Source organism: Ambystoma mexicanum, chromosome 4q (assembly GCF_040938575.1).
Source record: "Ambystoma mexicanum isolate Mex_15411 chromosome 4q, UKY_AmexF1_1, whole genome shotgun sequence".
Classification (NCBI taxonomy): domain Eukaryota; kingdom Metazoa; phylum Chordata; class Amphibia; order Caudata; family Ambystomatidae; genus Ambystoma; species Ambystoma mexicanum.
In genome coordinates, this window is record NC_090928.1 from 177,609,187 (window position 1) to 177,626,672 (window position 17,486).

Consider the following 17,486-nt stretch of genomic DNA (forward strand, 5'->3'; position numbering starts at 1 on the left):
ATTTGTCTGGGCCAGGATTGTAGCCTTTGTTTGGATGCAACAAAATTCACTCCGTAGACAACCTCATTTAGTGATTCTCACCCCGATTCACTACAGTAGGTACCAGAAGAAGGCAACATTTGGAAAAGTGTCTGAAACCAAGTGTTCGATGTGTTGGTTATTCCTTTGACATTTATTACTACTGTATACAGTTTGAAAGTGTTTATTAAAGCATTTTTAAAGGGAATAAAAATAGAAATTACTTATTTTTTATCACACCACTCCAAATATGGGTAATGGCAAGGTTACCGTTTACTTAAGTTCATTAATAAGAAGAGAGCACAATCAATCTTTCTTGGACATTTTCACAAATGAGCTGAACGAAATTGAGTGATTGAAACATGCCTCACAAAAAACAAACATCACTTGGAAAAGCTCCGTCTGATGCAAAGAGAAAAACAATATCAAGAGCTTCTGAAACACAACAACAAATAGGAGCACGACTTGCCAACCAGAGGACAAGAGCAACTTTCTCCAGGGCAAATGAGATGCCAGAACAAACTGAAGCAAGACTTGCTCACATGAGGACAAGAGCAACATCCTACAAGGCACATGAGACACCAGAGCAAACTGAAGCAAGACTTGCCTACAAGAGGACAAGAGCAACATCCTCCAGTGCACATGAGACACCACTCGATCAGGACACAGGCAACACTGGGTACCCCAGATAGTCCCTGATACTTGACTCATTCTGAGCCACAGGGGTTAACCTCTCAAAGGATCCTTTTTCTTGGATGACAACCAAAGGTTGTGTTTTGTGGGGGGTGGGGTTGACCTAGACAGGCATGAAGATTTTTACCAAGTACCTGGGCAGGATATGGTGATCAAAGTTGGGTTCCACCCTAAAACTACCCAGACAGTGTGTGGATGTTTTTAGTATAGACCGGGATGGTGCAGAGATAAGATCCTGCTGCCCTGAGATGAAGTTCATAGCAGCACTGCTTTGCTAGGGGACTCTGAGGAGAGCTGTGGCTGGTTGATAACCACAGTGCTGGCCTGGACGCCCAGAAGCTCCCTTTGGTTGAATGGAGATTTTGAGAAGTGACACTGAATTGAATAGTTGCCCAGAAGTGGCTATGGACGAGGGGCTGTGATTCTAGTGAATAACACCTCTGAGTGCTTCCACTAACTGCTGATTGCAGCACCAGAGGAAGGAGGAGATCCTGCCTGTGCCGTGGAAGGGAACGCTTGTGGGACATTGTTTTAATTTTTGGACCATTGTATGCATCAGTGGGGCCAGCGATTGTTGTAGCCTCCTGGCATGGTGTGTGCCATGCAGGAGACATCCTCCATTTGGGCCCAAAGTTAGAAGTGAAGCAAAAAGTGAGCAGACCATGCTCTGTGACAGGAGTGAATCTAAGTAAATAACAGGGTGGCCATTTTAAGAGGGGAAATCATCAATAATTGGTAAATTCAATGTTCCTATTTGATTTGGATACAGTAAATGCCTGGAGCAACATCTTGTCGCCCTAAATTCCAGTGGATTGTTGGGAAATCCCATGAGAAGAGCAAAAATTGAACATGTGGGCATCCTTTCATACCCCAGTTGAGTGGTTTTGGGGGTGGGTGGTGGGGGTGGAGCATGGCACAGAGACTGTGTCAGATGGCATCTGTTAAGGAAAAGGGGTCCTTCAAGCCAAGACCCTGTCAACAGGTTTAGAATGTAAATGCAGTTTCGGAAACAGGATCTCAACTCAAAGATCAAATCTTTTCAAAAAGAGATTTATACCTTGAGGGAAATTGTAAACTCCACTGAAGAGACAACCTTCCAAATCTTCTGATATCTAACTCCAGCGATGCGCCCGTTAGATTCATACAACCTCAAGTGGACAGAAACAAAATGTATTACTCTATGTCCACCGTTACCTGTGACTATTCTGTGTATGTATGTATGTACTTGTACTGCTAATGTATTTGTATATACTTGTATTGCTAATGTATATATATATGTGCAACCAAGCTGAGAACCTTCCTGTAACTGCCGCACCCTGATACCCTTGACTCTGGAGCGCCTTACAAGTGAATAAACAAACAAACAAACCTCAATCCTGAGAAGCGCAACAGTGCTTTAGGCTATACATTTTTCCTAGACAAATAAGCAGATTGAGGAAGATGAACAATGTTATGTTATGTTATGTTATTTGGCATTTATATATCTCTATATATATCATTGGTATGACCTCAACACGCTTGTGGGTTGAACACCCTCGGGGGCCGTAGTCTAGGTCAGTCGAGACATTAGGGTATTATAGGGTGCTTGGATGCATTCAATATGTGAGCAGCTGATGGGATGGCCTGATGGTAGCTGCATCCTAACATTAGGTGTGGTGGTATTGAGAGATCAGTTGAATGTGTGCAGTCTGTTGGTTGGTCTCCGGGACTGCATTCTGCCGGCATTAGGCCTGTACAATGCTTATGTGTGCAGCCAGGCCGATTTTACGCGGGGTATAGCTGCGTTTTAGCAGGATGTTGAGGTGTTCATGGAGTATTGTTTGTATGTGAGCAGCTAGGCTGAAATTGATCGCGGGGTGTAGCTGCGCTCTATTGTGTGTTGGTGTAGAGTAGAGAGTGAGCATAGTGATAGGAGAGGTGAGTGTCTGGAGTGGATGTGTTATTCTTACCAGCCCACTGTTCCGGATTACATGCACGCATTTCGCAATAGCTGCACTCAGAGGGAGATGGGACAGGAGACAGCTAGGCATGTGTAGTAGACTCAGGAAGTGGATAGTCAGCAGTCATATATCTAGCGCCTGCAGGACGCTAAGGTTGTCATCTATGGTAACCATTCCCTGATTCAGTCTTGGTAACTTATTAGTCGCTTTCAGTGGTGTAATTGCTCTGTATCTCCTTGAACATTTGTCCCCAGGCTGTGGTTACTTTCCAGTGTAATGTAGTTGAGGTCGTGGTCCATGGTGTTGTTGGGTTTCAGCGGCCTTAGATGGCCTTATTCAGGTTTACGGAAAGAGCCTGTTTTTTAGAGCTTTGCGGAAGGCCATATAGTCTTGGGTGTGGCGAATGTTTGACAGGAGTGAGTTCCACAGAGTTGGTGCCAAGGTTGAGAAGGCGGATCCTCCAATCCTGACTGAATTGGAGGTTAGAATCACTAGTAAGAGGGCAGTGCTTGATCTTGGGGTGCGTGATGGGAGGTAGGGTTTAATCTTCTCTTGTAGGTACGTTGGGTCAGTCTTGTGCACTGCAAGCCAAGGTTTTTGACTATTTTGGAAGGAGGGGTTGGGGGGTTCCAAGGGATGGGGGTCATGGGAGCGGGTGCAGGAGAAGGGCAGTAGTATTGCCGCACACCATGATTTCAGTTTTATCTAGGTTGAGAAGAAGGTGGTTTCTTGTCATCCATCGGTCAATATCAGTGTGGCAAGCTTCAAGGTAGGGGTGAGGATTATTGCTTGTTTTGGGAATTCTTAGGATAATTTGTGTATCATCGGGGTAGTTGTAACAGGAGAGGTTGTGCCCGCGATTTGTTTCCTGTTGCTGAGGAAGGAGACAATCCATTTGAGTGTCGAGCCACGGTTTCGTAGGGAGTGGAGGCGGTCAAGGAGGATAGGATGGTTAACAGTGTCAAAGGCTGCTGTCAGATCAAGGAGAATCAGTGCTGCACAGTCCTCAGAGTCTGCTGCGACCTTGAGATCATCCCAGATTGAGATCAGAGAGGATTCTGTTCCATGGTGCGGCATGAAGCCTGATTGCGCGGGGTCGAGTAGTTTGTTGGATTCTACAAAGCGGTTTACCTGGGAGAATACAGCCCGGTCAATGTTTTTTGGGAGAAATCTGGTGTTGGAGATTGGCCTGTAAATCTTAGGGTCAAGGGGGTCGAGGGAGCGTTTTTTAGAAGCAGTTTGACATGCGCTATTTTAACAGCCTCTGGAAAGGTACCAGAGGTGAGGGAGTCGTTTAGTATGGACCTTGCATATTCTCCTGCACAAGTAGAGGAGAATATCTCTTTCAGGAGAGAGGCGGGACAGGGGTCAAGGGGTGATCCGGAGGGTTTGCTACCGGATAGTAGATCTAGGAACTTGTTTCTCAAGATGGGTTGGAAAGAGTCGAGGCTGGCATTGCGGTCATCGGGGCAACTGGATCGGGAGGGGTAGGTGTGGGTCTAGGCGTGAGGGTGGAGAGTTTGGTGTTCAAGGTTGCTGTCCTGTCAAGTGCAGTGTTGTAGAAATGAAGCGAGAGGGAATCCCAGAGCATTTTCGTGCGGGTTGGTAGGTTTCACGAATTCAGAGATGATCTTGTGGAGTTCTTTGCTGCTGCAGTTCAGAATTTGTTTATTGTAATTGGCCTTTTTTCGGATCTCGGTTTTGTAATTTCTATGGTGGTGGGCGAACATATATCTGTTGAGACTTGTTTTAGAAACTTGCCATTAGCGCTGAAGAGAGTTATTTTGAATTTTGTAAGTCTTCCGGTGGGATGTGAACCATTTGGGAGACAGTCCTTTGCATGAGGTTGCGGGGTGTGAGGGGGTGAGAGGAATTAGTGATTCTTTAATCCAGGAGTCAAGGTATTTGATGTTTAAGGGTCTACCACAGGTCAGCGTTGCTGGGGGATAGAGTAGCAGGGCTTCTTCTAGGTCGGGGAGTACCTTGACTTTGTTCCAGCATTTGTGATCAAAGGTGAGGGCAGGGGTGCCGCGGGAGGATGGGCTGGTGTGTGGATACAGAAAGGGATGACAGAGTGGTCTATCCAGATAAATGGTTTGGGACTCGATGTAGAGACAAGGTCATAACTGCTGAAGATCACATCAAGGGTGTGGCCGCCTGAGTGAGTTGGACCTGTGGTAAGACGAGAGAGGTTGAGTGCCTCAAGACTGTCTGCCAGGGGTTGGGTCATGGGGTTGTTTGACACGTCGAACCATATATTGAAGTCTCTCAGTAGTGTGAGTGTTGGGTGATTTACCTGAATGTTAGCTATTGAGTCACAGAGATTGTTGGCAAAATGTCTGTCATATCCAGGGGACTGTATACGAGTAGGAAGCTGTGAGTGAGTGTTGATGATAGCAAGGGTTTTACTAGAAGGGACTCACAGTTAGCATTGTATGTCTGGGTTTCAGTGAGAGAGATGGAGAAATGCGGTTTGTAGAGAATTGCCATTGCGCCACCTCTGGAAGGTCTGTTGTGGGAGATAAGCGAGTAGCCTGGGGGAAGACCTTGTGCGCGACTGGTGCAAAATCGTTGGAGAACCAAGTTGCAGTGATAAAGGTGAGATTAGGGTTGTCAGAGGATAGAAGGTGAAAGATGCTGTGTCTGTTTTTCGCCGCAGAGCAGGTATTGAAAAGGAGGTATGTGATTTCATGAGGTGAAGTGATTTTCTTGATGCTCATGGCAGGGAGTGTTTGGTCTACATAGGTGCCCTTTGCGATGTTGGGAGTAGTCGGATTAGTCTGCTAAATTGAGACTGACAGAGGGGTGGTAGTGGGGGGTTGGGACGTAGGTACTCTTTGGGAGAGGGGTAAGTGGGTCAGGTCGATGGTGTGCGGGCTGTGGTAGGTATGTTAGAGGGGTGGGAGGATCAGCGGAGGGGGGATGGAGAGTGGTGCATGTGAGGTGTGTTGGGTCGTGCAAGATGTTTGGGCTTTGAGTCTGGCAGGCGTTAGGGGTTTAGGAGTACTGGGTGAGAGGCCGAGTTCAAAGGGGTGAAGACGGGGAGAGAGGGGAGGGCCTGATGGCAGGGGAGGGGAAGCATGGGAGGCTGGACCGATGAAGAAGTGGTGAAGTATGGAGAGTCGAGGAAGAGGGCCGGTCACCTTTTCTGCGTTTTCTGGGTCTGACTGCCAGAGGGTGAGGGGGTGAAAGAGGGTAGGTGTGTCAGAGGGGAAGGAGGATGAGGCGACAGTTATAGAAAGGGCAAGACGTGCTACTTTGAGAGACGGGAAAGGGTTTGTAGGGGGAAGTCGGTGATGAGGGTTCGAGAGGGAGCTGAAAGTGGGGAAGACAGTGGTGTGGGAGGTAGGGCGAGAGGGTTTCGCAGGTGAAGAGGTTGAGGTTCTTAGTTGTGCAGAGTTTGTGGGGTGCGGTTGTCTTTGTGAGACCTCTATCTCAAGGGGACGCTTCATTTTCGAGGAAGAGCAGTAGGTGGTGAGGAGGAGTGGGGCTGATGTGGGGGGCATGAATGGAGTGTGTGTTGGTAGAGGGTTGATGCTGATGACATGATGTGGAGCACTAGACGAGTGGGTGGATGCTAGAGGGGCTTTGGCAGGGTCCGGGAGTGCTGGGGTGCGGGTGGTTGCTCTGAGGGCGGGTTCCTGAGTGAGCGCACAGATGGCATGTTAGTTGCGTGGGACACGTGGTGTTTGGAGCGCGGCGTGTAAGGGAGGGAAGAAGGGGGTTGTTCTCAGTAGATGCCTTCCGTAGAAGGGGGGCCAGAGTGCCGGTATGGCTGAAATGTGTGGGAGGAGGGTATGAGGTGCACAGTGTTTGGCGTGCCAGAATGCTCCTCTGATCTAAGAGTTAGTTGCGGGATGGTGATTAGGGGGCGGGCAAGGGGGGGATAGAGAGTTTCGGCGATCGAGTACAGTGGTCGGAGGTGGTGAGTCGATGTAGGATGTAGGGGGGTTCCTGAAAGAGAGCGCTAGTACGGGACACATGCGCTGGGGCCGGTGCATTATGACGGGTGGTTGTGGTGCAGAAGGGCCTCGGTTCAGGGGGCGCAGCGGCGGTCTTTGTTGTCTAAGTAGCTCCATCAGGCAGAGGAGGTCAGTCATGATTGTAGGATGGAGCAGATCAGCAGCTGAGTGATATGGCGGTCAGAGAGTAGCTGCACGTCCAGAGGGCTAGGACTGAAGGAGTCAAGGCTGGGTCAAGGCACCAATGAATAAGATGGTAGGAAGTGTACTGAGCTATAGTGCAATAGCAACACTTAGGTTTGGGACACCTGGATAGAGGGAGAAAGGGCCTAACACGGAGGAACAACAGTAAATTCAATAACAGTGAATGCAATAACAGCACCCAGGTGTGGGACACCTGGATAGAGGGCGAAAGAGCCTAACACGGGTGAACAACAGCAAATGCAATAATAGTGAATGCAATTACAGCAACTAGGATTGGGACACCTGGATAGAGGGAGCAAGGGCCTAACACATGGAAACAACAGTAAATGCAATAGTGGTAGTAACATTAACTCAAGAGGCAGGCAGTAATCAGAAAGAGTAGGGGCTGTTTGGCTATGGACTGAATCTAATTGTGATAGTGCACAACAAGTGGGGGTACATTGAATTCCGATGGGTTTGGACCATTTACTGGGGAGCAGCAGGTGCTGGTCTCCTACCTTGTCAGTCGCTGCTGGTGAACGTCTGCAGGCACCACAGGCTAACACGGGCCACCACGGTCTGGAGCTGCTTCTTCAGGAGCTGCTATCCTTTACCTCGGGTCCTTCACCACGGCGGGTGCATGGACATGGGCTGCCCAGGAAGTGTACTCTACGTGGGTTTCTGGTGCCCAATTAAGAGAGGGAGTGGGCTGGGAGGCGTGTGGTGGGTGGGAAGCAAGGAAGTTGGACGGGGAAGATGGTCATGAGAGGAGAGCGTGATCGGGTGTGGGGGGGCTAAATAAGGGGGGAAAGGGTCAGATGCAATCGAGCAGGCCATGGGGGGAAAAGCACTCACCTGCTAGTGCCGAAAAAAAGAGGTGCGCTAGCAGGGAGGTAAAGGCACTAGGCAAGGCAACTGCACAGCACTGAATGCCCAATCAGGAGAGGGGGCGGGCTGGGAGGCGGGTGGTGGGTACGAAGCAAAGAAGTTGGATTGGGTAGAGGGTCGGGAGAGAAGAGCATGATCGGGGGGTGGGTGGGCTAAATAAGGGGGGGAAAGGGTTGGATGCAATCAAGCAGGGCCCAGGGGGACAAACACTCACCTTCTAGCACCGAAAGAAAGTTACATGCTAGCACAGAGGTAAAGGCACTAGGCCAGGCAAGGGCCCGGCACTGAATGCCCAATCAGCAGAGGGGGCGAGCTGGGAGTCGGGGGGTGGGTGGGAAGCAAGGAAGTTGGACGGGGAAGAGGGTCGGGAGAGGAGAGCACGATCAGGGGATGGGAGGGCTAAATAAGGGGGAAAAGGTTTGGATGTAATCAAGCAGGTCCCGGGGTGGGACAAACACTCACCTGCTAGCTCTGAAAAAAAGTGTCATGGTAGCAGGGAGGTAAAGGCACTAGTCCAGGCAACGGCACAGCACTGAAAGCCCAATCAGGAGAGGTGCGGGCTGGGAAGCGGGCGGTGGGTGGGAAGCAAGGATGTTGCACGGGGAAGAGGGTCAAGAGAGAAGAGCGCGATCAGTAGGTGGAGTGATAAATAAGGGGGCAAGGGTTGGATGCAATCAAGCAGGGGCTGGGGGACAAACACTCACCTGCTAGAACCTTCACCACGGGGGCTGCACGGACATGGGCTCCCCTGGAAGTGTACTCTAAGTGGGTTTCTGGTGCCCAATCAGGAGAGGGGGCGGGCTGGGAGGCGGGTGGTGGGTGGGAAGCAAGGAAGTTGGACGGGGAAGATGGTTGTGAGAGGAGAGCGTGATCGGGTGTGGCAGGGCTAAATAAGGGGGAAAAGGGTCAGATGCAATCGAGCAGGCCCCGGGGGGACAAACACTCACCTGCTAGTGCTGAAAAAAAGTGGCACGCTAGCAGGGTGGTAAAGGCACTAGGCAATGCAACGGCACAGCACTGAATGCCCAATCAGGAGAGGGGGCGCGCTGGGAGGCGATGGTGGGTGGGAAGCAAGGAAGTTGGACGGGGAAGAGGGTCCGGAGAGGAGAACATGGTCAGGGGGTGGGAGGGCTAAATAAGGGGGAAAAGGTTTGGATGCAATCAAGCAGGTCCCGTGGGGGACAAACACTCACCTGCTAGCTCTGAAAAAAAGTGTAATGGTAGCAGGGAGGTAAAGGCACTAGTCCAGGCAACGGCACGGCACTGAAAGCCCAATCAGGAGAGGGGAGGGCTGGGAAGCAGGTGGTGGGTGGGAAGCAAGGATGTTGGACGGGGAAGAGGGCCAAGAGAGGAGAGCGCGATCAGTAGGTGGGGGGCTAAATAAGGGGGAAAGGGTCGGATGCAATCAAGCAGGGCCCGGGGGACAAACACTCACCTGCTAGAACCAAATAAAAGTGTTGTGCTAGCAGGGAGGTAAAGGCACTAGGCCAGGCAACGGCACAGCACTAAAAGACCAATCAGGAGAGGGGCAGGCTTGGAGGCGGTTGGTGGGTGGGAAGCAAGGATGTTGGACGGGGAAGAGGGTCAAGAGAGGAGAGTGCGATCGGTAGCTGGGGGGCTAAATCAGGGGGAATGGGTCGGATGCAATCAAGCAGCTCCCGAGGGGACAAACACTCACCTGCTAGCACCAAAAAAAAGTGATGTGCTAGCAGGGAGGTAAAGGCACTAGGCCAGGCAACGGCACAGCACTGAATGCCCAATCAGGAGAAGGGGTGGTCTGGGAGGTGGGTGGGAAGCAAGAAAGTTGGACGGGACCTGGATAAAAGATCTTATATAAGGGTCAGAAAAGGACAGTGTGGTCTTTTTCAGTCAATCTCTATGGTGTGTTGGTGGACCTGCCAGAAGAAGGCAAGCTATAATAGATAGCGAGCTTAAAGTAGGTCCGAGGTGTATAGGAACAAGAAAAAGATCACTAAATGCTCTGATTAATTTCCTCGGCTATAAATTAACGAGGACATTGTCAAGAAAGGGAAGGATTTGCTGAAGATACCATACACTTGAGCTTTATGTAAGTTGTTCTTAGACTTGTCATTGGTAACCTTACAGAAAATGAGTCAGATGAAACTGTGAGGAAATCTTAACGGAATAAACAGGAGATGTCAGTGGAGCTCAACACTTGACCTCAATCCAGAGTAATTCCTATCTGCCGAATGAGCCTGTCTGTAACAAAATGGTTGACGAGCAGATTGGAGATTCCCTTGAACATAAAAGTACATTAGGACAGTGGCTGTGCACAATCTTAGTTGCCTGAAAAGTGGCAGTTTGGGGAGTAGGTGAGATTGGAGGTCAAGTTGAAGGAACTTGATGGGAAGAACAAAAAGGTGGGGCTTGAAACAAGTGTGGAGTACATTCACTAAAACCATTGGGTAGTTTAATTTATTGCTGTGCAGGAATGCCAATTTCACACTAAAACGAACTAGACAAACCTGAGTATCTAAGTAAACTTCATAGACGTCAGACCTGTTAGCTAAAAGATAAAACACTTATTTACAGCCTTTAAAAACAGAGGAGGATGGCACTAAGGCCCTTATTCATTGATTTATTTGCATGTAAAACAGGAATTTGCGTGCCATTCTGCCCTCAAATCCCCATTCGTCAGGGATTTACAGGCATAATGGCACATAACTCGCCGTTTTATACGCAAATATCCACAAATCAGGGCCAAAGACTTTTAATCAATCCATGAAGCTTGAAGAGTGTAGGCAATTGTACCAAATCTTGTATTTCCAGGGAACAAGAGGAGGTCAGATCATCAGACAGATTATCTGGAAGTGGGCTGAGTGAAGGTACACTCAGAGAGAACTGGTGGGGGTGTGAGGTACTATTTGTTCAGAAGACGTTTTGATATCTGAAATCAAATATGGCCCCTATGTTCATTTCTCCAGCATGGGGTCTGGCATGGATTCACATGCTCATGAATATTCCCCGTCGTCAGGCTGGGAATCCTCGGTAAAGAATAAATCAGTATCAGTTTCGTTTCTGATCTGTCTTTCTTAGTAGTAACAAATCACTGATCTTTGGGTCATTCTGCCCCCAGCTAATGACGCCCTCTCCCTACGCCCCTGCCCTGGCAGTCATCCTCAGATTTTTACTGCACGTTCAAGTATTGGGAGTCCTCTTGCTTAAGCTCTCGAGCTTTTACTGCGTTTTCGCACTTTTTCAGGAGATTTTCTCATTTTTTCGGTTTAATCAAGCCTCAAGCTCCACCGTTTCCACTTCCGATAACGGGGACCCGTTTCGGAATTCTTCTACGCCCCTGAAGGGTGAAGTTTTCGTCGAGTTACGCTTCTTGGAGGTACACCGATAGTATACAAGTGTCCTTTTGTTGTTTCTAGGTAGTGTGGACATAAACTCTTGAAGATCGGATTGATCATTTGTAGTTCGACCGTCGGAACAAACTTGTTTCTGACTGAAGGTAATAGAGGGGATTTTCCCTTGTTGTTTAATGATGACTAGGTGGTTATACACCCATATTGAATTACATCTGGTGTGGGTGTTTTCTGGCTTTTGTCTTGGCTCTACAGTGTCCTGGATCAAGTTTTGAGGCGAATTACATGCGCCCATTGAAACAATAGATGCACCCAGTGATTGGTGCTCATCGTGCAGCTCTAATTACTGGCACACGTTGGAAGCAATTATACAGTAAAGGTAATTGTATAATTGATTTTAAGTACTAATATAAAGACAGATGTTATTTGGTTTATCTTGCCTCCGTTACCTCATGCCTCAGTATTATTCCTGAAGTTTGGAGGCTTTCATTTGGTATTCACAGACCCAATCCTTACTATCTCTTCCCCTTATTTTTGTATTTTAGATTACATCCTTTTTGGAGATGTGAAAATTGACCCATTGTGCACAGTGTTGAAGCAGTCTACAATATATCTTACAGAAGTTTTCCCCTGAAGAATGTTCAACCGTTTGAGTTGTTGACGAACAGAAACATGTCGGGAATCTTTTTTATAACACATGTAGAATGTTTATTGCTTTAGTTTTGAGTCTTGTTGTGTTTTTTGTAATTACGTAGGAAGTGTTTTTCAGACGATAGGTTTAGGCATTAGATATTTGTTATTTTTCTTCCACTGTGTATGGTGTCTGTGGGTCCAGTTATGTTTTAAATTGTTTGTGGCAAATTTTTGTAATAAATTGACATTATTTTTATATTCTATCAGCACACAGTCCCATTTTTTCAGTCTGTGTTGCCGGAACATCAGGAAGTTTAGGTAGGGTTCTTTGAGGTCTACACAAAATAGTCACATTCTTTTCTTAACTCCTTCAGTAGAACAGTAACATCCATTACACAATGCAAAGAGGTCTTAAGAGAAGGAACGTGTGAGAGCTTTTGCTAGTTCTAATTCTGGTAATGGTTAGCAGACAAGGAAATGAAGGCAGGGGTGCCCAGATCTAGCTTCGATAAGGAGCCGTGGGTCAACCTGGTGACGGCGGAGGTAGAAGCTTGATTGCTGAAATATATGATTTATTGGGCTAACTCTTAGTAGATGCACTTGATTGTTCTTACATTAGACATTGGTATGAGGAATTGGGGTGGAAACTCCCTGAAAAGACCCAGAGCATGTTTTGGGTCAGAGTCTCTACCACCTCTAGAAGTGTAAAGTTTAAGGAGGTTAAATGCATATTTTTCATGACGTGGTCTCTCACCTGGCAAAATGGAACAAGATTTGGCACTGATACACTGTTGAGTGCTGGAGGCAAGTACACTTTCAGGCGTTCTCTGAAGTTGCCCCAAATTAGTTACATTGTAGAAGGAAATCCTGACATGTAGAAAACGCATTTTCTCTATGGTCCAAGGGACTATTGGATGGCCCTGAACCTCCTGCAGCGGTTCACATGACAAGCAAAGAGGTTTCACTAAAGCTGCCTCTGTTCTTCTTCTGGAAGAAACCCCAGAGAGACTTGGCATGATGAGCCTAGGTTTCGTATATATATTAATTGAGAAACACGTTGTGCTTCTGTTGCAGCCTTTTGGAAATGGGTGTAATGGAACTATGTAGTTATTACATGCCCGCAAAGACTGACAATACTTGTGCTCTTCAGACAGTCATTAAAGGAGTGAAAAAATGTTTATAATTATTAGTGCATCTTGTGCATCCCCCATGGCTTACAATTGCCATCATTGCCCTCATAGGCGAGGATTGAAGGAGCTTGGAAGGAGAATGGGGCGAGGTAGCGTTGGAGAACAGAAAGGTGAAGTAACACGGAACTGGCAATTAGCCAGTTTCGTCATATTCCTAAGTTTGACATTTTCTAGTTGATCCATGGATTCCTTAAAAATGATGGTTTTATGGAAAAGGCACTATCTCAAGCCTGTATAGAGTCATAATTAACAGTCGGTTGAACAACATGTTAGGAGGCACGAGGGGGGAATTTGCAAAGGCTACTAAAGGAATAAAACCATCAGGATTGTTTGGGACTGTGTTTTGTAGTTGAGGGAAATTATATCCAAGCCATTCTACTTTTAAATCATCTACCAATGTCATTGGATTTTGCAAAATACATTTTCAAAGCTAGCCAACAAGAAGGGCGCATATGTGGCAAAAAGGTATAGAAAACCACTTAAAAATATGATATGTACTGGAAAATTTCAGAATGTTGGAAAGACATCTGGGCAACACCACGTATTATATTAATTACCACACATTATATATTAAGCCTATGTGGCTTAGTGGACTAACACGTCCACCTCCGAGATCTGTGTTTGCCCTATGGATCACAGGTTTATATTCTAGTAAGGCCACTCCCCCTTCATCCTTTTGAGGTCAATACAATGAGTACCTTTGAGCTGGGATACTAACCTATGTTATCTGTGTAGAGTGCCTAGAGACCTTTGTGGAGGTGTGCTATATAAGTACATCTTTATGTTATTTATGGGAGTTTATACAAACAGTTTCATTCTCTGTCATTAATATAGGAAATCTAATCTTAGAGTGCTTGCTAAACTTTCTCTGCTCCCTTGTAAGTTCCTCTGGCACTGAAGATGTTTAGTTGCTGTTTCAACATTACTGAGCAAAACTGTGCTTTGTCTTCCTGAACACCCATCTTCATACAGAGTAATTTGGAATCTGATTGGTTTTGATCATGTCTTCTCCCACAAGTGGTGGCATACCTTATGCTGCTTAATGCCTGCGAGTAGTGCAGTAGGACGTGACTGGTGGGAAACCCTGCGCTGACCAAATGGACCTGAGGTGAATCAGAATGCACATAACTGGTGTAGGGGCATTTCAACGTGTGAGAGGCCGCGCCCAGTCGATATAGACATCATCAATTTGGCCTTAACCCGTGAGCCTCCCTCTTCTTCATCCACTTCCTGGCAACCCTCATGCATTCTTCTACCCCTATACACAGAGTATGAAGCCTGGGGAGTCAGTTCTTTTTGGTCAGGTTGGTGGAAGTAAGCCTTCCAAATGTGTGCATGCTTGAGGGGGAGAATGGGCTCATGGAGAGCTATTCTACCCCACCCGACTGGGAAGTCCAACAATAAGGCACCACAGCTTGCACTTGAGATCAGGGGCAAGGTGCCAAGAGCTCTTTCAAAAGCTGGCTCGAAGCACACAAACATTCCAATGTGATAATGTCCCCTCTAAAAAAAACAAAGATTATGCTCGATCCTCCCGAGAAAATGCCAGATAGCTAGACCCATCATCCTCGGTTTTGGGATTTGAAAATAGAGGTAATAATAAAGCCAATAACTGGAATGCCAAAGCGCATGATGTGTTTGATTCATGAGGAAGAAGTGCATTAGAATTCTATTCTGCATTACTGAAAATAAAGGGACACAGCAAATTGTGCAGGATATTTTTCATAGCAAAAGTGATACAGAAAAAGAATGTGTAAAGAAAAAGATAAACATGACACATGTTAATGCTCTGCTGTTTTTGTTTTTTGACTAAATGAGATACCTTGAAGAGGAATTCTTGATGAAGGGGTTTGTGTCTCATAATCACAATGCAAGAAGTGTTGCAAATAAGGAACACGTGTATAGCATATGTGGCCAATCTGTTGGTGTTTTCACACCATCTCTAGCAATAATAGAGTAAGCACGGAGAGGTTTGGACGGTTCCAGGATAGGATACATATTGCACTATAAGATTATCTATTCATTTAAAGAAGATTATCCTGTGTTACTCCCCTTAGCATTAGCTGTGGCTACATTTAAAAGAGAGCTAACATGTCAGAGTGCTGAAATTAATCATGGCCACTGGCAATTGATGTGTGCCACCCTACATTCCATCATCATTAACCCCCTGTGCCATTACAGAAGTAGTAAAACCAAATGCAGTTCAGTCAAGGTCCCACCACAAAAGGAGTATCCAAGCCCAAATGTCTGGGAGCCATTGCTTCTGCACAGGAGCACAAAAAATCCCAGGCATGTTTAGGTATCAGTAGGGTGCATCTCTGGACCCTTTGCTCAGCAAACCTGAGACTGAAGGCAACTTAGAAACCTAAAAGTGAGGGAAAACAATGAATAAGTCGTAACACCTATTAATTCCTTTGGGTGGTCTTCCATTCCATTCCTTGTACCACCAACTCTTCTGTCCATTATGTTGGTTGAAAAGATTCATGTTTTCATGGTATCCAAATGTAACAGAAAATGCATGTTTGTGTTGCATAACCACTGACATTCACTTTCTTTTTATCCAGGGTTCCCTTTGATTTATTGGGTTGCTCACAAGACTATTCTGCGGTGAATAGAAGAATGGATATCATTGGATTCCTGAAGACCCAGTTTCTGTGCCATCTTTTCATCTGCTACGTTTTTATAGCGACGGGACTTATAGTGAACTTTATTCAGCTATTCACACTTCTGATCTTGCCATTCAACAAGAATCTTTACAGGAAAATTAATTGCCGCCTCAGCTACTGCATTGCGAGCCGTAAGATGGTTTTCTATTTAAACAATATTGTGATTTCCATAACTTTTTTGATGATGATTTAGTAACAATATGTAAAAAGCACAAATCCAGTCCTGGGTGCATAAGTGCAGCATACATCAAGCCATAAACTGCAAAAGCGGCCATATGGATCAATCAGTACAACATACGTTTATAGAATAGGAGGCAAAACAATATATAAGTAAATGGTTGTGAGGGTCGGTATTAAAGACAGACGAATACCATAAAGGGCAATGCAGAGAATGACTTGCTTACATGGTAGATCTTAAAAAGGTATTGTTTGAGGTTTTGCAATTTGCAGTTTTGAGCAAAGCGGAGTTTAAATGGCAAAGAGTTTAAAATTCTGGTGAAAAGGTGGAGATTCTTATTTTGCAAGTTAGTCTTTTCAAGTTTTTGGATGGGAATTATAAAGAGAGGTCTTTGAATTCCTCACTTAGGTACCTTGGTCACTGTAGCTGGAAGGCTCTCTGAGATGGCGCAACACGGTTGAAGGAGATGTCAGCATGAAGGTGCAGTCAGTGATGCAAGAGCAGTAGTAGTGTTACCTTATTAGACCTTTTTGCTCCAATAATGAGACGTGTGTTGGAGTGGAGAATGGCTTTGAATTCTCCATGGATATTTTTCAGAACACCAACAATGTGGGTGCTGTTATTTCCCAGTGCAGGAATGGACCATATTTTGGACGGAATAGGGAGGTTTTGCTGTAGCAGATTTAGTGAATTCGATTATATACGCGGGGGTGGGTTTAGGTGATTAAATAAATAATGTAGTGGGCTTATTGGGGTCAGGGGGGCTGGAGGGGGTTCTCCTCCCACATATATGTGTTGTACAAACTACCACAAAAGTATTCAATAAAATCTTTTTGACAAAATCACATAGGACCATTTTGGACTATCATATGAAACCTACTGGACCGGATGAAAGGCTTGGTCTTGAAGTTTATCAAATTCTTCTTACAAGTTTAGCAAAATGACCATACTCAAAGATCCGACCAAGAGTCTAGTCCCACGCTCTGATATTTAGCATAGGGAGTCAAGTGTAAGATACTCGAAAAATAGCTAATCAGGAGAATCAGGGTTGCTGGTATAGATATGTCTTATGACAAGAAATGAAAAGTCGGGAGATGCAGCCAATTTTCAATCACGTTTAAACTAGGTGACATGCATTTCTTTAAAGGATGGGTACTCCTGGATAATGATGGGTTATCCTAATTCTAGATCACGCAACAGTTACATGTATACATTGAATTACATGTTGAATGCAATTGCACACAGTCATATTAAAGGTCACAGAAGGATTAAGGAATTGCAAAATATATCAAAATATGCCCTTATGGTAGGTGTCTATTTCATTGAGTATGTGAGGCTCTTCTACGTGCCTTTTTTCAGTGCTACCACGAGGGCAAAGACAGAAAAGCAGAGCATCATGTGTATGTATAATACACAATTGGTAACGGGTGACCCATATGCAGGCAGGAATCTCCTTTTGCTGGGGTTGTCTGTGGATGCAATTCTGCCCCCCCCCCCACAGATTAGACCACACGTTTGTTGGGTGTTGTCAATAAAAGGCCATGGGATTTTATTGTCAGATATGGTTATACACAAATGTAGTAATAATCACATATATGGTATATAGTACTTTTGGGCACTGGGTCCTGAGGTTACCCCCTCCGGCCCGTGCCACCTTCTTTGTCCCATGACTTGTGTGTGGTCACCGTACGGTGTCCTGATTTTTCTTCTGTTTGTTCTCTCCCTTTTCTAGGGTCGGAGGGTTGTTTGTGGAAAAGGAGAATAGCGAGACGCTGTGTTCACAGTGTACCCGCTTGTGTTTGGGTC

At 46.1% G+C, this 17,486-nt stretch overlaps 1 protein-coding gene across 4 annotated transcripts in view; it reads left to right on the forward strand.

The window, feature by feature from the left end:
* AGPAT4 (1-acylglycerol-3-phosphate O-acyltransferase 4) overlaps window positions 1–17,486 on the forward strand; it is a 1,136,585-nt gene that overhangs the window by 451,835 nt on the left and 667,264 nt on the right. For all 4 annotated transcript variants that reach the window (XM_069607695.1, XM_069607692.1, XM_069607694.1 and 1 more), the window contains one exon: window positions 15,401–15,633. In XM_069607695.1, coding sequence (XP_069463796.1) covers window positions 15,456–15,633 — 178 coding nt within the window. In that variant the 5' untranslated portion in view covers window positions 15,401–15,455. The remainder of the gene's footprint in view (window positions 1–15,400; window positions 15,634–17,486) is intronic.